This window comes from Lissotriton helveticus, chromosome 10 (genome assembly GCF_964261635.1).
Source record: "Lissotriton helveticus chromosome 10, aLisHel1.1, whole genome shotgun sequence".
Taxonomy (NCBI): domain Eukaryota; kingdom Metazoa; phylum Chordata; class Amphibia; order Caudata; family Salamandridae; genus Lissotriton; species Lissotriton helveticus.
This window is the reverse complement of record NC_136071.1, coordinates 24,912,556-24,938,839: the sequence shown is the minus strand read 5'-3', so window position 1 is coordinate 24,938,839 and position 26,284 is coordinate 24,912,556. Positions and strand designations below refer to the sequence as shown.

The following is a 26,284-nucleotide window of genomic DNA, read 5'->3' as shown; positions in this document are numbered from 1 at the left end:
GTTTCAGTGAAGCCGTCATGTAGCTTGGAAACTCGTTTCCACCAGTGCCCAGCATGTGGAATCATAATGGCTTCCTTCTTCACTTGTAATATCCAAGAATTGAATTGGACATTACTGGGGCTTACCTGCTCATGTACATGTGTCCACACATGTAATATAGTGCATCCTGCCAAAGGGAGATAAAGGATGCTGTAGGGGTATCTTTACAATACTGCATGCACTGTCTACAGGCATGTGGTGTGCCATGTTTGGTGTTCCCTTTTCTCTGCACCAGGCACACAGCCTGTCAAAACAACTACAGGAGAGACAGTACCCGAAGAAATTAGTGAAAAAGGCATCTAAACGGGCTTTTAATAATAATCAGGAAGCATTTTGGAACCTAGTATTCCTGAAGAGAAAACAAATAGATTGACATGTGTCCATACTTTTTGCAAGTTTTCTAAAAAAAAAAATCAAGAAGAGCATTTTGTCCAACTGGAGAATCCTAAATGTAGGCGGTGAAACATTACCTCGACCTTTGTTTGCCTTAAAATGCAGTAGCAACATAAAGGACCGGCTGGTACATACCAGTCCTCGCACTCAAAAGTAAGGGATGTCCAAACACGTTGTGGGGTTTACCCTCAGTAAAGGGGCATTTCCCATGCGGTTCTTGCACGGCCTGCACTCATACATCCACTACAACAGAAATTGACATAGGGTCATTCAGACCATGGGGCCTCAACTGCCACACCAATTGCAATAGTGACAAGCTGATATATATGATCATGTGCTCTTGCCCGTTGCAATATGTGGGTATGACTACACGAAGAGTTAAGACACGTATTCCTGAACACAAGAGTACCATTCGGTGCAGGAAGTCCGCGACCAAGCTGACCAATCATTTCCTGGCAGCAACACAGTCCAAACGACCCGAGATGGACAGTGCTTGAAAACCGTACATTCCACCCCATATAACTGATTTTACAACCTTTCTGTTCAAGCGAGAACAATGGTGGGTACATAAACTACAGACAGACATCTCAGGCCTGAATAACGATATTCCTTGGCTGTTACTGTAGGCACGAGGTGAAAGCTATTCCCTATTGGGTTTTCACCCTTACCCATGCTTATGGCTTTCTTCACTCAGGTGCACAGACCAATATGGATGATATGTCAGGGTGAAGATAATTTAAAGATTTACACTTATGATTTCTATAGGATTTTGCAAACATGATTATGATCATAGGCAATCGACTATCCTTTTACATGTCTAATTGAACATCTATTTAGGCTCCGCTTCGTTCATGCAAATACATTCAATGTACAGCAAGAGTAGATACCATGCGTACACACAACAATATCAGGTTAGTATTTTGCGACATGCGCTGTTGAACATAGTGTTCGTCCTGCACTCATGCGCAGTATGGGTCATTGGTCCGTCTTTAATACACAAGGGATCCATATGAATCGGGTGCGAGTGCCTGAAAAAAGGCCATGTAATTATGTCTCCACCCATTATGTATCAGACTGACTTACACCCAAACATACTTGCGTTTAATAGTATTTACAAATGACACGTGTAAAAACAGTGTCCACGATTAGCATGCGCATGGAATATCTTCTACTAACCATGTGCATGCGTGAGAACAAATTCTACATACCAGTAGACATGTGCTGTTTTGCGAAACGATGTGGCTGTATAGCACACATGCGCAGTTCATTCAGTAACTTTTTTTGCAACACATGATCATACATCTGCACTGTCACTGGCTAACCGAAATGAGAGACGCGTTTAAAAAGAGGAGTCTCCTCAATTCCCGTACCTGTATGGCTCCATATACATTTTCTTATCAGAGGTATTGTTACATTTAGTACATTCCTCATTTGTTGATAAAGACATGCTGATACTCACAAATTACGGGCCACCGGTCTTTCAGAGCAGTGCCCCTTTCCTGAGTGGTTGCGAGGTGAGGTGACTTACCTAGTAGTTACGGGTAAGTTATCCCTTTTGCATTAAATGTGAAACACGACTGGCTGTCTTACATACCCACAAACATTTTAACAGCGTTTTTTGTTTGGTTGTAGGTAATGCGGTTTATGAAACAGACATTAAGAAAACTCTTGTCCCTGTATCCTTTTGTGTTTATCACTTCTACACATATTCGCAGCAGCATCATAGGTCCTGATGAAAGCCTAGCCTATCTAAGGGCACAATGGTTGAAACATGCTGATCAATTAGTCTTTTTTCACCATCACAGTTTGTAATTTAGACCACCGGTGCACTGTTTTTTAATCCTGGTGAAGAACGCCTCATGATAAAGTTCTTTAAGGCGCCCTTGAGCTTGTTTTAATTTCACTTCCTCACAGTTCTATCTTTTTTTGCGCTGCTCCCTCACTCATACTGTTAGCTCTTCTTTTTTTTATTTAAACAATTTTTTATTTTCCTTTCATCAAGCAGTGATAACAAACCAAACAAGTAGTCTTCTCCATTTACAGTAGTCAAGAATAAATGGCCCCGTATCGTTCACGTTGTAAGGTTCTAGGACATCACACCTATGGTAATCACCCCGCACATCACCCCACCCGCCTCCCTCCACTCCCTATAGCATCGGGAATTCCATTGGCCATTCCAGGGACCCCCTCTCTCATGGACTGTTTTCAGGTGCGAGCTCTGTACATGGTGCTTCACACAAGTTCCCTCTGGCTTCATTCCACTTCCCCCATATCCGCGTCCACTTTTTGGGGCAACCCCTATGCGTGTAAACCGATTTCTCGGCTATCATTGCGATGTCCATATCCTTTTCCCACTGCGATTGTGAGGGTGTCACCCAGGAGTCCCAGTTACTTGCTACATTCCATTTTGCAAAGGCCATACCCAATGTAGCCCACGTTTTCTGTGCCATATTAAGATCTGTAGGTTGCAATATGTTCAGAATACAACATCTAGGGTCTGCCAGAACTTCCACCCCACTCACTTCTGAGATTTTCTCCAGCACTTGTTCCCAATATGATTGTATTTTGGGGCATGCCCACAGTGTAAGGTAGTAAGTGCTGGTTTGTCCGCATCCCCTTAGACAAAGTGGGTCAGGCGCGTGCCCCATTTTGTGTATCATGGTGCGAGAGTAATATACCCGATGCAGGATTTTAAGCTGCACCAATTTCAAACGGGAAGGGATCGCTGCCTCTCTGGCTGATGCAAGTGCCTCCATCCAGTCTGAGTCATCCATGTCCCCAAGTTCTACCTCCCGCTTGCTGCGCAGCACTACAGTGGGGTCAGGGAGGTTGTGGACCAGTTTTCGGTACGTTTGTGAGATGGCTTTCTTATCCAGATGATCAGTGAGGAGCCTGTCCTCCAGTGGGGAGGCGTCTGCTAATGTAGTTACTCTGGAGTGCGCGCCGGATTTGGGAGTAGCGGTACAACTCTGTCTGCCATGCCGTATTTTTCTTTGAGCGCAGCGAAGGATAGGATTTCTCCCCTAACCCATAAGTCCCCAATATTTGTGATACCTATGAGGTCCCAGTGCCTGAACCCTTTAGTGTTCGCTAATGTGCCTAAACGTCTGGTCTCCCAGAGTGGAGTAGCCAGCGTAAGCACTCCCTCCCAACCCAGCGCTTTCTGGGCCGTGTGCCATATTTTAATGGTGTGGGCAGTTAGTGCTTGGCATCTTAGTGGTGTAGAAGGCTCTCATTAGGCGGTCAGCGGGCAATACCTCCCTATCTAGTCGGTAAGCCGTGAGGTGCGTGTAGCCACTGATTGATTACCACTAGTTGTGCAGCCCAGTAATACAATTTGACGCTTGGGAGGGCTATACCACCATCATACCAGCTGCGAGACAGTTTGAGGTGTGCTATCCGAGCCGGACGTCCATCCCACAACAAAGCTGCTACTTCGGCATTAACGGACTGAAAAGAGGAGAGCGGGAGCGAGAAAGGAGTGTTCTGTAGTGCGTAAAGAAATGTGGGGAGCGCCAACATTTTAAAGAGCGCTGCTCTACCTAGCAAAGTGAGCGGGAGAGATCGCCAGTGGGAAACGTCAGATTTTAGTCTATGTAGTGGCTTCAGGAGGTTTTCTGCCATAAAAGTGGTGGCCTGAGGCGTAATGTAAATTCCCAGGTATTTGAATCCTCTGGTCACTATTTGTACTGGACAGTCTGGGGGCAGGGGGGTGCCGGGCCGTGCAGTAGGTAAAGCAGTGATTTGGACCAGTTGATTGTGTAGTCAGATTTCCCCCCAAACATTGTAAGTATATCTAGGATGGCCTGCAGGGACTCTGTCGGGGATGTCAGGTAGAGCAGTAAGTCATCGGCGTATAAGGAGATACGGTCTTCCCAGCCCGCCTCCCATGTTATCCCCTGAAATAGTAATGTTGTGCGTGTCCAGGCTGCCAATGGCTCCAAGATCAAGGCAAAGAGGAGCGACGAGAGCGGGCAGCCCTGGCGCGTCTCCCCCTGCCCAGTGCAATCTCCCTCCAGATATGACCATTGGCGACCACATGTGCCAGGGGTGAAGTGTAGAGAAGCCGGATCCAGCCACAAAACTTGGGGCCAAAACCCATCCGTCGTAAGACGGCAAACAGAAATGGCCACTCCACCTGATCGAAAGCCATCGTCGCGTCCAAGGAGAGGATGGCCGCGCCCTGGCGAAGGAGGTGGTTACGGGCCAGCAATCCGTGTAGGCGCTGCAGATTAAGGGAGGTGTTGCGGCCGTGCATAATGCCCAACTGGTCTGGGTGGACCAGCGTCGCTAGATGAGGCTGTAGACGTATCGCCAGCGTTTTGGCCAGCAACTTCGCCTCCACATTAATCAAGCATATAGGCCGGTAAGACGAGGGGTGCTCCGGGGGCTTACCCGGTTTGTGTATCGTTACGATTGTCGCTAGTCTCTGATCCCGGGGCATAGTTCCCTGCGTTGAGCTGTCGTTGTACATGTAGACCAAATGGGGGGTGACCTTGCTTGTTACCTTTTTATACAATTCCACCGGTACCCAGTTAGGCTCCATCGCTTTGCCCGTGTGTATTCGAGGTGCCTGGGGATCATCCCACGTCACCCGGTTCGCTGCATGGTATCTGTGGAGTGTAATGTCAGGAGTGAAGCCGCTGTCAGTGTACCTGTGCCCTATATGTGCCTACTGTGTGCCAGGCCTGCGTACTAACTACCCTAGGAGAGACTGCGTAACCATAACCTGTGAACAAATGCACATAAACCTTGCATAACTGAAAACCCCCACCCCGCTCCGTGCCTCCCTCCCCGGCAGATCTAAAACTATCCACCTCCCCAACTGAGCAGAGTGCTTACATTCCCTTGTAACCTGCATAACGCTGGAATGTGAGACCTCGTTGGTCCCAGTGAGCCCCCATTCGGAATTAGTCCCATTATGGCTGTTTAGGTACGACATCTACTGCCTCTTGCCGTCTTCACTGAGTGGTCTGCAGTATCCGCCCAGGTCTGCTACCGATGGTCGTTGTACAGCGGACCCTCACCACCCCCATCAGTGCCCTCCCAGCAACCATAGTCCGCCGTGCTGTGAACTTGACCTGTATCACCAGGTCAGTTGCCGTTCCTTAGTTTGCTGCAGTCCTCGAGGGTAATGTCCTCAGTGGCCACCCATCCCCCGTTGTCTGCCTTACTCTGGTTTGCCGCGGGCCGTTCCTCGATTTTTAGGGCCTCTCGCCGGCCTCCAACCTTCCAGCCAGTCCCTCACCTTTCCCAGGGATTCAAAAAAACACGTCTTCCCTTCGGAATCTACTTGGACCCGTGCTGGAAATAACATGGAGTATTTGAGTTCCCTGCTGCGCAATTCCTTCTTCACTTCCACGAAGCTTCTCTGTTGTTGCGCCACCGCCGCTGTGTAGTCCGGATAGAAGGTGTCTTCCGAGTTCTCGATCTTGATCGGAGGGGAAACTCGTGCCGCTTGTAAAATGGCGTCCCGGTCAAGAAAGTTAAAAATACTCGCCAAAATGGGCCTCGGCGGTTTCCCCGGGCACGGCTTCCCTCCTGGCACTCAGTGGGCCTGTCCCACCGAAAAGTAATTAGAGAGGCCACGCGGTTTCAGCTGAGCCTGAATGAGGTCCTCTACGAACAGATCAAGGGCTGGGTTCCCGGCCGTCTCCGGTACGCCTACCAGGCGTACATTATTACGTCTGGATCTACCTTCTTGTTCGTCCAGTTTAGCTTTCAGCGTCATGTTATCCTGCTCCAGCTTAGTCATTCAGCCCTTACGGCGGCACCTGGAGCGGCCCCCATTTGGCCGCGCTGTTTCCGGGCCTCGTGGCTACTAGAGTCCCCGGCTCCTACGGGGAGAGTAGGCCGTCTGGTTCACTGCGCCGGATCTCCGCGTGTGGTGGGGCCTGGACACTGGAAGTCGGCTTCACTGGGAGCAGATGTGCTCCGGTTCAAGTATTTATGTTTGTTGAGCCAGTGTGGGTCGGGATCAGTGGTCTGATTTCGGCTGGAAACTCCTCGGGTCTCAGAGCTCTCCTAGGCTGTGGCCTTCTTGCCTGGTCGCTAGCCACCTAGCCTCTACTGTTAGCTCTTCATTTGTGGATTTAGTATATCCGATTCTATTTAAAAAAACATCCCTGCGCTCCTCCCTTTCAGGTCGTAGCCCCCAGAGGAACTAGGCTTTTCCTCTGGGAGGAGAATCCCAAATGATGAAGCATGTCACCTTCGGGTGAGTGAGGGATTTCGTCCTAATAAGGGAAATGCCCAAAGTTAGCTCTATTGGGCGTAGTCACCAGTTCTGTTTCACATTTCCTACTCTACATTCTTTTTATTTATGAACCAGTTGGTAGTGGGTTTTCCACACTTTTCAAGTAATGTTGTAGACCTCAGAGTTTTCTATTGTTGTTTACGCAGCCTGCAATGTCAGTTTGCATGTTTGTGCTATGGGGTCCCTTAAGCTAGCACCGTACATGCTGCAGCCCTCGAGTACCCGCTTTAGCATCCTTACCATGGATACCGGGGGGGGGGGGGGGGGGGGGCTGCCATTTACTAGAAAACTTACAGTGGCTGCTAAAGGAATTGCCAATTTGGAGGAACAAGTGTACAGTTTTAGGGAAAGAGCGTGGATAGGGATCTGGATAGCATGAACTCCGCGAACTTCTATCAAAATTGCATCAGATACCAGGCATATATCAAAGAGGACAAATGCCACCAATGAAGACAAAAAATGCCTGTCTCAAAGAAAACCACAACCAACCACAATTGAGCTAGTGGCCAAAAACATTGATCTTGCTTCTAATCTGAATACTAACTTAGAAAAGAATGGCTTACTGCATCCAGATGATTCGAGGACTATATTTCTTCTTGAAAACAGCTGACGGAAATCAGAAACCTTGATGGCAGCTACCTACACTGGTCTGATAAATTAAGGAATGTTCACTTCATTTGCAAAGAGACCTTCATTTTAGATGCCGAGTACTGGAATTTGTACACCTTAAAAGTTACAAAGGCACAAATAAGATTTGGAGAACACATTTTCCAAAATCGTTTGAGAAAAAGTAATTAACAAAAGGGGATGGATTGTTATTTATTCATTGTGTTTTTGCATCTTTATTGACTCCATCTGCCATTTACAGATCGGGAGCAGCAATATGCAAATCATTCTTGAAAATGGCCCAAAAGCATAGAAGACAAAGTGCTATGCTGAGATAACGCTGGGTAAGTAAGCAATGATAGAGATACTGCTTTGGGGAGCAGTGGGGTGCAGCTTTTATACATGTAGCACAGTATCGAAAGAACCACGAACAGGTGTGCCTGTATGGGTTGGAACCCTCACTGACAAGTGTAACATTGCTTATCTTCTTGTTGACAAAAGGCATGGCTCAGCTGTTCAGGGTGGTGGAGAGTCAAGGGTCATGCCCAGGGGAATTAATTACAAGTAGTAAACTCGCCGGACATATAAACAAGCATTGGCAAAACCAAGGGGTCTGACGATAGCTGTCAGCCTAGTGCCTTAATCAAAGCTTAATTTGTTATAGCCCTTCGTATGACGAAGAGGGACGTGAAAACGATTTATTCGAGTCTAATAAATTAGAGTGCAATTGGTGCGGTATGTTTTATACGAAGTCAGATCTAGCAACTATTAGGAACGGTGAGAATTAGAAGTTCAGATATACCTCTATTGACTCTTCTTCACGCCTAGAGCACGTTTCTTCATATTACTCAACAGGTTGGCTTACCACCACTGGAACAATTTTACACTTACATCCCACAGACCAAAGTAACACGTCACCACCCTTAAACTCAACTGAGTCTCTTGCTACAAATCAAAACTTAAGCACTGCAAATTTCCATTCGCTCTCAAAGGGTCAGTCAGTCCCACGGCGGTACATACACTCGTTAGCCAACAAACGAAGTAAACAAAGGTTGAACACTCCATAAAACGGCAATACTGGAAGAGTACTCCAACTGGGTCATACATCAAGCATTGATTCTCAAAGTTTAATGTAAACAAGCATTGGAAATGCAATAGGTCTCGCAGCATTAGAGTTAGTGCTTTTAGAATTGTTTATGGGTTTTTTTTAAAATCTTTAGCATTTTTGTTTCCTGTAGGCAATGCTAAAGAATTACAAAGAAAAAAAGCCATAAACAAATCTAAAAGCTCTAACTCAAATGCTCCGAGACCTATTGCACTGTGTGAGGGTGAGTGAGGGTGAGTGAGGGTGAGGGTGAGTGAGGGTGAGTGAGGGTGAGTGAGGGTGAGTGAGGGTGAGTGAGGGTGAGTGAGGGTGAGTGAGGGTGAGTGAGGGTGAGTGAGGGTGAGTGAGGGTGAGTGAGGGTGAGTGAGGGTGAGTGAGGGTGAGTGAGGGTGAGTGAGGGTGAGTGAGGGTGAGTGAGGGTGAGTGAGGGTGGGTGAGGGTGAGTGAGGGTGAGTGAGGGTGAGTGAGGGTGAGTGTGAGTTAGGGCAATGCAATAGGTCTCGCATTAGGAAAGTTTGAGCTATTGGTCTTGTAAATGACAATTTTTTTATTTATGTGTTGTTTTTGAAAATAGCTAAATTATTAGCTTTGTCATTTACAATGCCAATAGTTATAACTTTAGCAAATGTGACACCTATAGAATTTGTAATGCAACATGTTTTGTATTTACGTGACTTAGATGTATTGATATTACAAATAACGATGGCTTTTAATTTTTTTAATAATTAATACTTAAATAAAAGTCATTATAATTTATAATGGCAATAGCTTAAACTTTTGTAAATAACATTTGTGAAGATTATGTTCAGTGTATTTTATTGTGACGAAAATCCAAGAACATATGTCAAATATTAACTTTTTTTGTTACATTTGTAATAAAGCTTGAAACATTGAGATAACATATTTGAACCAGTTGTTGTTGAATGGTTGAACAGATTGATGCTGTGGTGGAGCTCAGTGATGTTGTGGTGCCACAGAGTGATGCTGTGTTGGTGCTGAGTGATGCTGTATGCTATGCTATGTTTTGTTTTGCTATCCTATGTTTTGTTTTGTTATGCTATGCTATGCTGTTTTGTTATTCTATGCTATGTTTTGTTATGCTATGCTATGTTTTGCTATGCTATGCTATGTTTTGTTATGCAATGCTATGCTTTGTTATGCTATGCTATGTTTTGCTCTGCTATGCTTTGTTATGCTATGCTATGCTTTGTTGTGTTTTATTATGCTATGCTTTGCTATGCTATGTTTTGTTATGCTATGCTATGTTTTGTTGTGTTGGTATGCTATGCTGTGTTTTGCTATGCTATTATGTTTTGTTATGTTTTGTTCAGCCATGCTATGTTTTGTTTTGTTAAGCTATGCTGTTTTGTTGTGTTTTGTTATGCTTTGTTTTGTTATGTTATGCTATGTTTTGTTATGCTATGCTATGCTTTGTTATGCGATGTTTTGTTATGCTATGCTTTGTTATGCTCTGCTTTGTTTTGGTATGCTATGCTTTGTTATGCTATGTTTTGTTATGCTATGTTTTGTTATGCTATGTTTTGTTATGCTATTCTAAGCTTTGTTTTGTTATGCTATGCTGTGTTTTGTTATGCTATGCTATGCTTTGTTGTGTTTTGTTATGCTATGCTATGTTTTGTTATGTATGCTATGGTTTGTTGTGTTTTTCTATGTTTTGTTTTGCTATGTTTTGTTATGCTATGCTTTGTTATGCTATGCTTTGTTATGCTATGCTTTGTTGTGTTTTGCTATGTTTTGTTTTGCTATGCTATGCTTTGTTATACTATTCTATGTTTTGTTTTGCTATGCTTTGTTTTGTTATGCTATGTTTTGTTATGCTATGGTATGTTGTGTTGTGTTTTGTTATGCTATGCTTTGTTATGCTATGTTTTCCTATCATATGCTTTGTTTTGTTATGCTATGCTATGTTTTGTTATGCTATGCTGGTGAGGGTGAGTGAGGGTGGGTGAGTGAGGGTGGGTGGGTGAGTGAGTGAGGGTGAGTGTTAGAGCAAGGGTGAGGGTGAAAGGGTTGTGAGTTTGTGTATCCTATGCTTTTTTTGCTATACCATGCTATGTTTTGTTATGCTATGCTGTTGAGGGTGTATGAGGGTGAGTGAGTGAGGGTGAGAGGGTGAGTGAGGGTGTATGAGGGTGAGTGAGTGAGGGTGAGAGGGGGTGTGAGGGTGAGGGCGCCATGGGGCCAAACGGGGAACGCTGTGATTTGCAAACCTAGACCTAATAGCAAATGTTCACATTAAGTATACATTGAGTGGCAGACAACATCCATCGTACTCTAAGCCTTGCTAGTTTGCTTGGCAGCCTCTAGCAGATACATCTAAACACTTGTAGTAGGGAGGCTCAGCTCTTCCCTCCCCACAGTCACCGTGTGTGGGCAGGCGAGCCATTCCAGGTGCTCTTCAAACAGCTATAACATTGCTATCGTCTTCAATGAGCACGATTACTCAATGTCCTCACAGAACAACAAAGCCCCTAACAGGAAAGGTCTACACCACGGAAGAAATAAGTAATATTGCCTTAAGTAAAACAAAAACTAGCCATTGACTAGCAGTAGGAAATGCGAAGGAATCCGGCGCGTGACTTCTATGTGCAGTGTTTGCTAACAGAGCACGGCAGAGGCAGGGGCAAGCGAAAACTCCATTCCCTATTCTAAAACAAGTTTTCGTGTCAGGAAAAATAAACCGAGAACACAATGCGTTCTTCCCCGTGGAGGAGTTAAAATATTTCACTGCACCACTTGGAGTTACATACGCATTATATAGATCCATGTATGCACTTACCGGTCTCAGAGGAGCCTCTCTCAAACGTGAATGCAAAGAACGCTGGGAGAAGCAGTGTGAGAACAGTGGGCCCTTACATGAAAAAAAATTTGCAAACATTTCTTTTTAAAAAATTTACACCTTTAATTAACAAAATATGGGTTTAGGAAAATAAAAAGTCAAGAAAAGGCGGGTTTAGTATAATAGGGCTGCCTTAAGACGAACGTCACGGATGCATTGTTTGTGTCCATTAGTACGTGGCTCAGAATGGGCCCAGAGAGCTGCTCTGTGTGTACTCTCCCATCTGATCTTCATTAACTGTGGTAAACACTGTAGTGAGGTCAACCCTTCCCCTACCCACACAAAACGAGGCACTACAAGCTGCAGAGCCTGCAGCCTGTCCTTGGCATGTTTCAGAGAGAGACATACATGACGCCAGGAGAACCAGCACGGAGTGGCATTGGGCCCCAAACCTGAAGAGCTCCAAATATTCCCACGCTATCTTACTCTCTTGAAGGGGAACAAATGGCAGAAAGAGGGCCCTGGGGCCCCGCACAACAGGAAGCACACAATCCAGGCATCGGGCACCTTCTGGGGATATGTAAATGGATTATGCAAAGGCACGGGATGACTTCCTCTCAAACGGGCAATTGATTAGCACGTCCACTCTAATCTGCAGCACCGAGGCCAGTCCCAAACACAGCGCAGCGGCGGCTGCATTTCAGACAAACATCATTATTTTTAATGCGCACACTGGTAAAAACTGCATGGGACAAAGTGAACAGCAGAAAGAGCATCAGATGAGAAAACCTGCCCGCAAACTAAAACTATGCCGTGCACTTTTAGCCAACGCACTTAAAATGCATGAAGGCAACTCTTCTGAAACAAGCTGGAGGAGCGGCGGCAGTTCAGCCGAACTACATAAAATGTGCTTCTGTCATACCAGAGAGTGCTCGGAGTCTAAACAGGCCGGGGCAGGAATTCCTGGAGTCAAATAATTTGAATGTTTACAGCGTGACAGAAAAGAGCTGCATGCGCCATTGTTGACTGGCCGCCGTGTTAAAAGTGAAAGCGGGTGCCGCGCTGAAACCTAAGCGGCGCCCGGGATAGGGAGGGGGCGGGCGCCCTTGTTGACTGCTATTAATGTAAAAGGGTGCATTTTCGTAGGTCTGCGCGTAATTTAAATTAAAAAAATAACCAACAGGCAAGCATAGGGTCAGATTGACAACATGCAATATTATCAAGTGTCAGAAAGACAGCTATTTCAAAGAAAACAAGCTCTCGGCATTGCGTGGCGGGAGGGGGCAGGGGGAACGTCGAGGGCAGGCAGGATGACTCAGGGGAGGGGGCGGAGCGGGGCAGAGCGGCATGTGGGTGTGAAGAAGCCGGGCCTTTGAAGTGAAGCTTCACTTCAAAGGTGTCGGAGGAATGCGGGCGGCTGTGCACGCGCTTTTAAGCTCAATGCACATGCGCATTGAGCTTAAAAGTCACGGGCACTGCAAGGAATCGCCACGATTCCTTGCAAGTTAGATAAAGAGTCGATGAGCCCCTATAGTCTCGCTTGCTCGATGCGCATGCGCATCGACAGGCGAGACCTAAAAAGGGGCAGATAGTGTCGCTTTCTAAAAACTGCACTGCTGACCACATACCAGGTGTGTGGCCTAGCCTACGGGTTCTGATGGAGTCAATGGATACAGGTGGTTATTATATTATGCAATGTATAATTCACTGCCGAGCTTTGTACACTTGACTCCCGACCGGCAGACCCAGAGCGATGCGTCCAAGGGCTATTCTGGGATCCGAATAGTAACACCCTACGGTAATAAAATATATTCAGGCTACCAGTCAAAGAGAAGGTGTGGAGTTTCATCTAAATAAAGTAGCAGCCTGGCTCCCTAATGTTTAGACTGGCCAGGGTAAGGGTCACCCAGTGGTCCTGCCTGCCTGGTCCAAAGCATCTGGGATGCTGCCCATGAAGGTTGGGGTTTGTGCCACCGATGAGATGCCCTGCGGGATCACTCTGCAAATAAACTCAGCAGCGGCTGAAACTGGAGCCCGAGCTCCCCCCGGAGGCCATATGGGGCACTTCACAAGTACACCCGAGACTGGCCGCTAGCAGTGCAGGGGCAGCGCTTCTAAAACAACCCCTGGCACAGAACATGTCCATCCCATCGCCTGTGCAGAGCGCAGTGGCTGGGACATTATACTGGGCACCGCAGACAGGCGAGAGACCCACCCACAGGAGCCTCGTGTACATGCACAGCCATCAGCAGCCGAGCTCCCAAGGGCTCCGCTGCAGCATGTGCAAGAGCCGGAGCTACAAAGAGCACCCGCGGCCCTTTAAACAGGCTCGATTACTACAATCAACAAAGCGGGAGCTGATTCTCGCCTGAAGCGCAGGGCAGGGCCGCCTCTCTGAAGTGACAGCATCACTACCAAGAGCCGCACACACGCCCACTCTCACTCAGGATCTCGGTGCAAACAAGCACTTCACCGCCAGGCGAGGGACAGCGAGAGAATTCGCTACAAGAGTGCGAATAACAATTCCTTACAAATGCACTAGGGGGAGACGTGCGTCTGCTAGAACACATGTACTGCACTGCCCGATTGTAACTTCATGTGGTCACTATTTCACTGACGAATGGCATGTGATAGGAGGAAACATGGGTACCAGATGCTACCAGGATACCGTTACCAGGGTAAAGGTACCAAAGCAGCAGCATTCAAGAGCATGCACAATCATCAGACAGGAAGAGTGAATTCAAACAGTGCAAACAGCTGAGTTAATGCCGCGCAGGCGGGAAAACAACTGATCAAAAAACAATGCCTGCGGCAACCGAGCTTTGAATACAGACGCACAGCTGCAGGAGACAGCACGACTTCGGTTACAAGCATGCACTGATGAGCGATTTTGCAATATTAAACTTGGTTACAAGCATGCACTGATGAGCGATTTTGCAATATTAAACTTGGTTACAAGCATGCACTGATGAGCGATGTTTGCAATATTAAACGTGGTTACAAGCATGCACTGATGAGCGATTTTGCAATATTAAACTTGGTTACAAGCATGCACTGATGAGCGATGTTTGCAATATTAAACTTTGTTACAAGCATGCATTTATGAGAGAGGTTTGTAATATTAATCTTGACGTGGGAACCTCGTTGCAAAGGAGTGCATGCAGATAAAGGGTTTTCTGCTGCAAGCAGCAGAGCAGGCTGCAGCCACGACCACAATGTTTACCAGACACAAGCCAATGTACCCCCTCCCATGCCCCACCTAGCTGCCTCGCCCAGGCCACCAAAAGGGGTCACTGCACTCACACCTTTTTCATCAGCCAGGTACCCGCATACTGCATTCTGGTCAATATAGTCTCCCCCCCCCCCCCCTCTGGTTTTGCAGACCTGCACCACAGACTCACCGGTGTTGTAAACGTGCAGCTCGTCCACTATCCCTTCGTTGCCGCCTCCGAACACCACGATGAGCTCCTTGATGGCCACTGCGCGGTGTCCGTGCCGGGGCCTCGGCACCGGGCCCGACCAGCCCACCACCCGCTTCCAGCGGGGCTGCAGGGCGTTGGAGGGGGGCTGGGAGGCGGGGGCCGCAGGGGGGGTAGCGGCAGCCATTGCGTCCGAGGAGAATAAACCGCAAATGTGACGTAGTCAGGTGCGACAAAAATAACGTACAGAACTGAGTTTAGACTTGGGGATACACTTTGTTTGAGGGGGCTTCACGGGAGCACCGGAGGGGGCTGGTTTACAGGCCGGACATGGAGACTGTGGGAGCCGCCATCTTAGGAGAGAAGAGGATCTGCCGCTGCCTTCTGCTGGTCCCGCCTCCACCACTGGTCCGTCAGCCCAGAGGAGCGTGCTACTATCCGTGGCCGGTTTCCTTACCCGGGGATTGGGCCCAGTGCCCTGCGTACGAGCCCCCGGCCCCCGCTACTGCTCTCCTGTGTAGCTAAAGCCACTGCCGCTGGGAGCCGCCATCTTGTGTCTGGCCATAGGAGCCGCCTCCAAAATGGCGGCGAGCAGGGCCGCCTCAACTCCCGCGCACTGGAGGAGGAGCCTGCGGCACCGCTGTCCGCAGTACACGGAACTCTCCGGTCACAGGCACCACTCGCTGCAACAGATGCGTAACACGGCCCTCCCGCTTTGCAAACACTGGGAGAGAGAAGCTCTGCCACCAAAGAGATCCCGGGGAGCGCTGTGCAGTCTCTTCACGCCCGCCTGGGAGCCGCCATCTTGTGCGTTTGTTACGGCAAACTCCACCCACCCTTCAAACTTTAAAAAAAGGAGGCGGGGACACCGGGAGGGAGGGCAGTCGAGCAAAACAAAGAACCGTGGCGTCTCCAAAGAAAACAAACGCTCTGACAAATATATGACAGCTCGGCCCAAGGTGGGGGTTCTTTGTCTCTTCCCAGCGCGCGCTGCCGTACAGAGCGGGATCTCCTCAGATCTCGCAGGGAGGCGCCATCTTGTGACCGTTAAGGGAAGTTTTTTCAAATTACCACATCAAAAAATAACATCTGTTCTAAGTGCATATAAATATATGCTATCAAACCGGCCCTTCTAAACGTATCGGACTCTGTGTTTCCTTTCAAGAAAAGCCGCTGTGACTTCCCTGGTTACGCCTGTTGTTTTCACGCCTGTCAGGGAGCAGCCATCTTGTCGTCTTCCTCCTAGAAAATGGCAGCCACGAGTGTTTAATACCACATTATTTTTCTCCACTTGTATCAGCGCTGGACATTAGCTGTGCATAGGATCCTGCATTCTTTCCCGCTCTGTCGTGCTGTATTCCAAGTGCAGGGAAGGCAAAACTGCGGGCCTTCGCCTCTTCCGTCAGCGAGCGCACGCCGGTCAGGAAGCGGCCATGTTCCTTTTGCAGCCGTCGTTCCTCTCTGTAGAATACAAACAAATATGGCGGCCGCTGTTACCGGGGAATTGTTCGAATGTTTCTGTTGGTTCTTGCAGATCCTTCTACAGATCTTTAATTTTTCAACGAATTATTACCTCCGACTATACTGTTGTGTAGGACGAAAGTTGATTACAAGCGATAGTAACGCCAATTTGCTTTAGCGAAGGCATCTATTTTTTTCCCGCCTTCCCGCGCAGGGCGCCATCTTTGGTACTCCCCCCCCACCTTTTTGGTTTCCAGCACCAATAATGGCGACAAATCCCCGGATGTTGCCTTACGTGAATTCACGCGTGGCCACACCACAACAATACAAAATACAGCAAAAAAATAAAGGCACGTTTTACATCCCGATATACAATTTCTGCTGTGAAGTAGTGTGCGCGTTTATAAGTGATGTGTGTTAACATCTGTGGCCGTTGGCAATGTACTTGGCACCCGCCATTCAACGTCAATAGAGGCGGTCACAATAGAACTTATTCACTGCCTCTTAGTTGGTATCTATAATGTGGTACCACGCTCTAAAAGCATAACATGGTTACACCCCCATTTTAAAAGTAATTTTAATTTTGCTGGGGATTGAACACAAACTAGGTGGGCGGTCAGGCGTTTTGGAGGTGACAGAAATTAGCGGCGTGTTTGATCGTTGTTACCAGTTAGCGGTTACATATGTTCGTCGTCTGTGTACATTTGTGTTTTCATTTTTTGGGGAGAGGGGTACGCCCCCTTACAAATATGGCGAGTGTGTCCAGTGCGGGAGATACACTCGTGGCCATCTTGCAATGGGCCAGAGTGGCGCGAGACTTCCGTGGGAGCTCCAGTCACCCTAACCGTCTGTCGCCTTTCGTGTCGCGCGGCACCACTGCTTGGATTCACTACATGTCGCGAGAGGGGAGCGTAGATTGGGTCTAACAACCACTGGCCGCTTCCAAGATGGCCGCCGCCACGTCTGTACGGACAAGGAGAGGCGGGGGCCCAGCGACGCAGGGCTTGGAGAGTGGCCACCAGCCGACGCCAGGGAGACGCCATCTTGTCTGTCCTTCTCTTTGTGCGCTCTGACAAAATGGAAGCGCCCGCGGCTTCTGCGCGCTAGAGCTCTGATGCACTAACGGTCTCTCCCTCCCACGCCCACCTCTGTTTCCAGTGCGATAACAAACGCTCCAAAAAATATCTGAACGCTTTCTGAGCGGCATCAGAAGTACCAGTCTTTTAACCATGTATTTATTATCGAGTTCTAAAGCAAACCAAAATTATCAAAACATTTTCGAGATCACGGAAATTTAGAATAGTGAGGGTGGGGGGGGCAACAATAATTTATAATTCTGTGATTTATGTGGTTTAGTCTATTATGAGCCTGGCCGTAGGGCGTTAAAGCTATGTACGATTGAAGAGATAGTTATGGAATTAACTGCTAAATGCATACTTCAAAATAGACCAGATTCAGGCACGAGACTCCCGATTTTAAAGCCAAAACCGCTTTATTTTACCAGTGTCTTGCCTAAATTTGCCTCTGCTTCAGTAGTAGTAAGTGGGGGAAATCCGTTACCATGATTTTATTTTTAAAATCTTCCACTTTCCTGTTCCAAAATGTTGGCATGTATGTACATGTGTGTGTAACCCGAGAACAAACTTCCCTCTAAATTGAGATTTTTCTAGTCTTGCTGTCCGAAAGGCTAGATTTCATTAAAGATACAGAGGCGAGTATTATGTGTTCTTTTCTTGCATTGTTAAACACAGCAGCCAAAAGAAAACATAATTACAAAGAAAACCCACAATACTGAAGCCAATAAGTCGTTGAGTATAACAATAACTATCTTGACTAAGAGCAACAACCCCTATTTACATACAACGGAAGGACCATGCGACAGGCGCAAACCAATGCTGTTCACAAATTGCGACAGGCCAACGCTGACATCCCCTCAGAGATAGATGATGGAAATTAGATCCCCGACCTATACGGACATCAATACTTTGAATAAAACATCACTTGAAATATATGAGGAGGCTGCTCTGGGAAGGAGTGACTGATCTCGAGAATTATTTTGATGAATATAAAGAAAGACTCTTGATGCTATACTGGCCCTGAAGAAGTCCTTAGAGACGAAATGCGCTGGCTACAGTCGTTTTTAAAGAAGATTATGAATAAAGAAAACTGATACAAGACCTGCTGAATGGATCTGTGAATTTTGTTATATTTAATACTAGACCTGTTTGACATTGAGTGGAGTGCTGGATCATATTGTGTTGTTTAAAACCCTATTTACATACAAGAGTACATTTTCATGAGGTTTGGAAAACAAAATCATAACCGAACATAACGTTAATATGCCAGTCACCATATCCATAAAGATGTCCACAAGGAAAAGAGTAACCATGGCAGGAACTGCAGAAGTAAATAAAAAAATCCGCAACGAGAAATCCAGAGGAGGCGATGCTCCAATCTAGTTAGCTGGATGCATCTGAACGTGTTGCAGGTACTGGGACTGCACATAAAAGAGACAAAGGGGGATTAATTAAAATGTGGTGGAATCATTTTTGCACCTGTGTGTTCAATAAAATCTAACCTTTCAGACACCAAGGCTAGGAAAATCTCAATTTTATTACAAGACCGGATGCTCATATTATGCTTGTTCGAAGCAGTGCTACACCAGAGTCAGACAGATGAGCAATTGGTTTACAGTAAAAAGTTCTAAACATATTAGCCAAGACCGATCTACAGAGTATATCGTGCAAACTTGTCCCCACCCAGAAATCCATAGAGGCCGTTGACCCTTTGGCTGAATGGGCGCCAAAAGAAACAGTGGAAATGCTAGTCAAGGACATGATTTATCTAACCCACGAGACAAAGTAGGAGGAGAAACTGGTTTGTGGGGTTTCTGAAAGGAAATAAGGAGTTGTGAAGAGGAGGAACTTCTGAGATAACCTGTTGCAAAAGAAGAGATTGCACCTCCTCTTGAACAAGGAGAAATTGATCCTGTGAGAAACGAAAAGGATGGGGAAGACGACACTGCGTCAGAATCTGATAAATATCGATGTAATAACCCTGATTAGTCTGAATGACCCAAGGATCTGAGGTTAGGGGACAACCAAACATCTAGGCAATACTCCAACCTCCCTCATATAATAATCCACATTTGTAAAGAGCGAACAATCACCCGTAAGGGTCTCAAGGCGCTGGGGGCCGTCGGGAAGATTAAGCAAGCTACTGCCCAGAGTCACATGATGCTGGGCAAATCATAAAGGAGGAAGGCCATAATTGGAAGTCCTTACCTGAGAACCGATCTCCTTTGATTGTATCCCCTGTTCCGTAATCCACTGAAATGGCGGAGGTAGAAATGGGTTTGTACTCCTGATAATATTGTTGCTGGGTGCCTTGATTATAGGACCCTCTGTGGTGGAATTGACCCCTGGCAAAATAATGGCTGGCAGATAGACTCCTACCTTTGTTGGTCCTGCCAAAAAACTGAGACGAGAAGAACTTCACAGGAAACTGGAATTTGTATGTGGTAGAAAAAGTGGAAACATATTTGCCCATTTCCTTTATGAAGGAATCTCCAAACAAAAGGCCATTAGCCCGAGGTCCCTCTTCTTTAGTTGCCAGGCTTTTGTGCTTCGGGTCTATTTTTAGTAAAACAGCTCTTCTCTCTCTTCTGAGAAATGTAAGCGTTTGCATGCCCAACATACATATGACACGCTTTTTTTTGCAGAGTTTTATATAGCGCAAACTAGACCCGAACTGAATCAGGTATCAGAGCGCTTTACATAGCACCAGTTACGTTACATGAGGACACGCATTCATTTTAGGCACGGGGAGATTAAGTGATTTGCCCAGAATCACAGGAGGTTTTTGGCGTTGTTACCGAGACTCGAACCCAGATCCCGAGGTCGAGCGCCCTAGCCGTTAGGCCAACCCCTCTCCCCTAATTAGAAAGGTAGTTAGGATCTACCTGCTCCCCCTCCATCTTAGCCTCCTCAGCTAAATGCAGAATCCTGGTCAATGGACCCACCAGATCCAAAATCCTGTCCTGGCAATTAGACCAGGCCTGATCGACTCCTTTCTTAGGTTCTTTCCCAAATTGTGTAAAAAATAATAACATATTTGGGTCAATGATAGGGGTATCAGCCACTTTATTGAGAAGAGAGGGGCGAAGACATTCTGACTTTAATTTATTTCTGGAGGACTTATCCAAGGAGTGCCTAAAAAAAAAAGAAACAATTTGGCACGTGATCGGAAGAGAACCACTCTGTGGAATTTGGGTGGTGGACCAAAACACGGTCGAACATAGATTCACCCTACGTGATCTATGAGAACATCGGACAGTGGTTGGGACATACCCTCCTAACGAGAAATTTTACACCTTTTCTCCAGAGGCTCATTCTCAGAAAAGTCATCCATCACATTAACATCAGCCTTGTCATCATCTAAGACCCCATCCTCTGTGTCCTGTAAGCCAATAATATTAAGTGGGGAGGAAGGGAGTCCCAAAAAAGCAACCTCTCGGGTGGGAGGATCAATCTTAATAGAAACGCCTTTTGAACGAACACTAAGGTGCTACACGTTTCTTTCCTTTTTGTGAAGGAATTTCATTAGGGTCATGTAACATTTTAGACATCGAAGCCTCCAAATACTTCGAAACTCTAACATGGGTACAGAAACAGCCTGTTGTACCAAATCCATAAGAAAGGATTTCAAATTCTCTTTCATGCTCTCAGCTTCTTCGTCTTCAGACATTGTATATATGTAAATATACCCCCAAACTAGTCAAAATCGTGCAAAAACACTTGAAACTAAACCCCTAAGTATTACATTTGGACAAATAAGGGAGCTGAAGGGTTAATAACCCAGAACTTGAAGGGGAGGGTCCGCTTGAGGCAGGGGTGTGTCAATGGGCGGGCCGCAAGCCTCACCGTCTGTCAGTACATAAAGCGAGACGCTCCAAAGCAGGGAAAAGGAGACCAGGAAATCCCGGTAAACAATAGCCGAGGCCAACTGTGCTCTGCAAGCAAACTCCCTGAGGCACAAGGAACGGAGTCCTTCGCTGAGGGAACAAACCACGTATGATGCCGTTACGCAAATGGACGTTTACGAATGCTCTGAATGCACAGCATGATAGGAATCAAACAGTATGTAAGCACCAAAAAGCTATGCTAAGATAACAATTACAACAGGTATAACAGACCTCAGCACATTTCTTATGATGTATTTAGCAAGCAGAATACTTATCTTGACTGGCAGCAGCAAGAAACAAGCATTTACAATGCAATGGTCTCGTCATTATTAAAGGTAGAGCCATTGGCATTGCTCATGACATTTTTTTTCATTTTCTTTTTTTTTTAAACCTAAATAAATGGTATTGTCATTTACAATGGCAATAGGTGAGCATTAGACAGTAGTAGAGAGTATTCCCGGACACAGAGACACACACACACACACACAGAGCCACACACACACAGACGGATCTGTCTGTGTGTGTGTGAGTGGCTCTGTCTGTGTGTGTGCGTGCGTGGCTCTGTGTGTGTGTGGCTCTGTCTGTGTGTGTGTGTGCGTGGCTCTGTGTGTGTGTGCGTGGCTCTGTCTGTGTGTGCGTGGCTCTGTCTGTGTGTGCGTGGCTCTGTCTGTGTGTGTGTGGCTCTGTGTGTGTGTGGCTCTGTCTGTGTGTGCGTGGCTCTGTCTGTGTGTGTGTGCGTGGCTCTGTCTGTGTGTGTGCGTGGCTCTGTCTGTGTGTGTGTGTGTGGCTCTGTCTGTGTGTGTGGCTCTGTGTCCACGAATACTATCTACTACTCTCTAACGCTCGCCTATTGCCATTGTAAATGACAATACCATTTATTTATGTTTTTTTTTTTTTAATGTCATGAGCAATGCCAATAGCTCTTCCTTTAACAATGCCGAGACCATTGCATTGTAAATGCTTGTTGTTCTCTACAATTAAGAGAATTTCTGTCACATCTTTCTTCAAATTAAATTAGTATGGATAATAATTTGTTTTTACAGAGATTTATCAAAGTAACAAGATGTGGCTATAATCATACTTTTTGTTCAGTAGTGATGAGCCAGAAGAATATGGCTAATAAAAGTGATGTCTTGTCTGCTAGTCGGTCACACAACTTGCATTCTAATGTCTCTGTCACTAATATAAGGCTTACCAATCGGCTCGCTCAGAACATCTTAAACGTCTCCAAGATTAAGACTCATTCCTTTAAAAACTTTGTATGATTTATATTATAAACCAAACAAGTTGCATAAATGGGATATAAGGAATACATCAAATTGTTTTGGATGCAGTAAGCCTGGTGCTGATACCGTACACATTTGCAACTTGTGAGTGATCTCATTGTTCGGTACTGGTACACAGTTCTGAAATTGATTAATCAATTATTAAAGTTTGGTGCAAATTTGACCCCAAGACTGTCCTATTAGGTCATAGGTCTAATGTTTCACCTTAGTGGTGGGGTGGTGTGGGGGGGAGGGGTCTTTTTCATTGCTATTACAACTGCAAGATTGGAGATTTCTTGGTCATGGCTTCAAAAAGAGGCCCCAGATCCTTTGTCTTGGTGGAAGGAGTCTGTATTACTCTGTGGGTTGTAATTGGCACACATTCAAAATCATCCCAAGTATAGTAAGCTAAGAAATTCATCTGGTAGCCAGACAGAGTCTCATGGGTCTCACACCTGGTCACACATGTATATTATGAAGGGATAGCAGTCATTCGTACTGTCATTGATTTTTACATTTATTGTGCCCAATCAATTCTGTTTGTTAGATTCACCTAAGCACGGCCGCTGGTGCTCCATTTTATGATCTATTGAATAGCTTGCTTTTTAGCTATTTATATTGTTGGCTTGTAACTGTTTTATTGACTTGTTATATCTTTTTAATTGAAAAAAAGAAGAGAAAAAAGGACTGAAAAGATGAAGGAAAGGAGATGTAATTTTCACATCAAACGTGCTTTCCTTTTAACACAAGAATGAAATGGCCACCGTTTTGGACCATTTGAAATTCTCTTACTGCGCTTCAAACACTGACGCCCCACAAGAATTTGCAGGGTTAATCGTGTTGAAGAAAAAAAAAAAGAGGCTAATTCTTAAGCATGCGCCACACAGCATTGCAATACCTTGCCATTACAGCAGTTAATTTTATAACACAAGAATGAAGAAGTTCGGACTTAGTGACATCAGTGAAGGGAAAGACGTTCTGGAATTTGAAATGATGAGTGGTAAACATTAGTACAAAGTAGCAGCTTTGGTTCCCCAGCAGTCAACAATACATTATTTGATGTGAGCACTGCTGTATTGCAGCAGAGAGGGGCTCCACTGCAAGAAGAAAACAAAAAGTGGGAAGAGTGGGCACTCCTGCCTGGTACCCCTATAGATGCAGGACTCTTCTTAGAGGAACCCTACAAATTACCTTTTCGCGGAGAGGTTTTCATATGGCCAATTTACTTTTTTAATTAAATTAGCACCAAGACCTGCTCAATCTAATGTCTGGAAAGAGTAGCCTGACTGACCTCGATCAAAGATTTCTCTCCATTCAAAGAAACTGACACAAATTTGCCTTGATCATCTTTAACCTAGCAGATTAGACCGGGTTTGAAGACGATTCCTGGAGCTGCGACCAGGCACAAAGCATACTTGACAGTGAATGAGAGTAGTTAACACCTTCCGTAACTGGGATGCCAGAATTCTAAAGTCTACATGAGGGATATGTGTTTGGAGAGGAGACATCACTGGTTTACTGAGTTCAGGTTGGAGACAACCAGTGGCCTCAAATTCCTTGAATGCTGCATACAGCATTTTTGTCATATGTGCACTATTGATTCTGTAAAATTAAGCAGAAAATCCATCTTCTCAAGAGCGAGCTCACGCTCCAGCAATTTTGTTTAGATAGTCTGAGCAGTCTGACAGTTGCCAAGAATGCCTCTTCTGCCCACACATCTGCCTGATCTCATTGCTACAGATATCTGAAGAATGACACAAGGGAGTAATGTCAACTGGACATGTGCGTTTAATGCCATCACTATTGAAGATAGCCAAGATCGCAATGAGTGCCTCCCTTTGCTTCAGCTGTGCAGTATGGCACCAGCAATGTTCCCCCCCTTGTTCTTCATGGAACTATTCTAAATGGGGCAGGGTGCAGTCTGCCTTGAAGGTGTTAAATGAATTCAGGGCAAATTTATTTGTTTCTAACCTGCGCAGAAAGTCAAGCATTTGTGTTCAATAGGACGTTTTTTTTTCCTACTGTAGGTCTCTATCAAGGAGTTTTTGTTTAGTCATTGGCGTGCCCCTCATAAGTTCCACCCATAGGGTTGCCCAGCCCTCAGCCCTAAAGGTGTGGACAGAGGCGATGGAAACGTTGAAATAGCCTACAAAGACGCCAAATGGTCCTGAAGGACCTATTTTTCAGATGGTACTTTAAATTTGGACAAATGCCGAATGTATCTACTTCTATGCTAGGTATAAAAACTGACCTGAGTTGCAAAGTCCGCCTTCTTCAAGAAGGGTTTCAGGAGGTTCTCGACGACAATATAAAAAAAATGTAAAATAGGAACATTGGTCCCTGTTGGGTAGTAAAGTGTGGACACAATTAAGGTGCAATGATCCACACGCTCCCCACATTACAGCGCCACTGCACCTGCTGCACTGATAGCTACACCCCTGAATTCGAGTATTAGGAAGCTTGCCCTGCCACTGCAGTGATGTACCTGTTGGCTAACTAAGGAAAGTATGCTTGCTGCTGTCTGCAAAAAGCTTTTGGGAAGCCGACATCACCCTTAAAAAAATGTTTTAAAATCAATAAAATTGGTTATCAAACAAAAACTGTTTAAAAAAACATAACATGAACTTTAAGAGTTTCTTGATGTTATATAAATGAAGAAAACACTAATTCATACCTTTATACCTTTATAGTCAGAGATTTAGAGGAGGCTGTAATACTGTCGACCGCGTGACTACATCCCTGTGACCTTGCCACCCGGCTCCGTTTACTGCAGGCTGTGCTTTTAATTTCTGAAAAGCATTGGCTGAAACAATGACAGCACGATGGCCAAGGTTACTGGGATCTCTAGGAAACGGTCAGCGGGAGAACTTCCTCTGCAAAAAGTCATATTTGTCAGTCCTGTGACTTAGAGTTTTTAGGGCTCGGACTCCTCCCCACTGAAAGTGGGAGGAGTTTCGAGAACTAATGTTAAAGAAGAAAAAAAAGAAGTATCTCCTAGGGCTTTGGCCGAGACAAATTCCACACATTCCTTAGCGTGTTCTGTCATCTGGCCAGTGATTCGTCTTCGTTGTGTTGTCGTTTTAATAGGCTTGAAGTGATAGGGTAAATTTAGTTTTGTTCCGCCATCTTGGGCATATTTCGTTCGTGCTCGCGCAAAGAAGTACATTAATTATAATTAGGAGCTGTCAGGGTGCCTCCGTAAGTGAATCCAGATGGCCGGGCGCGTTCACCATTCAGCAGCGCTCAGCGCGCAGCTGCTGCATGCCAGGCCCGGAAAGGGCTTCATCAGCCTCACTCATCCGGATCACAAACTCGGATCCTCACCATGATGGAACACACCCCTTGCTGATCTAAACTGTTCCAGTTCAGAGTGGGCTTCCAGACGCAACTCTTATTTCAAAGTTCAGGTAATGTAAACCGAACTGCAACTCCAAGCTATATTTGTTTTTTTTTTCGTTTCGTAATTGACTCACAGACTAACTTCGAGACAAGCAAGTACGTTCCTAAAATGCAATGTCAAGCAATTTGCACCAACAAAGACAAGACAAATTTAAAATAGGCACATTCAAAAGCATTGTGCTTAACATAATGTGTCCTTTGTTAAGGAAACCAGTATTACTTGCTCTCCAATAACCCTGCTGCCAATCACCTGACTACAAGGAGTCTTTCAATCACCCAACCAAAGCTGCTCTTGGTTAACCACTAATCTGTTTCTGTGACCACCATAACACATTTGCAAATACTCACAACCCCCCCCCCCCCTGCCCCCCACACCCATGTGCAAAGCTTTTTTCTGGAATTTCATAGCACTGCGTGCACTTTATGAGAATAAGCACAGAATATTTACTGCCGAGGCAAGACTGGCCAAATTCTAACCTACCAAAACTTATGTCGAAAGCAGTCGTCTCCTTAACAAAAACATTCATCAGCAAATACAGTCACACAGCAAATAATACACCTAAAAACAGAACCACATG

General features: G+C 45.8%; 1 protein-coding gene across 1 annotated transcript in view; it reads right to left on the bottom strand.

Annotated features, from left to right (window-relative positions):
* The window catches only part of HCFC1 (host cell factor C1), a 167,851-nt gene extending 151,787 nt beyond the window's left edge, over nt 1–16,064 (bottom strand). Inside the window, exon 1 of the mRNA XM_078664604.1 lies at nt 14,601–16,064. Within this exon, the coding sequence (XP_078520730.1) occupies nt 14,601–14,805 (205 nt within the window). The 5' untranslated portion in view covers nt 14,806–16,064. The remainder of the gene's footprint in view (nt 1–14,600) is intronic.
* Nucleotides 16,065–26,284: the final 10,220 nt, after the last annotated feature.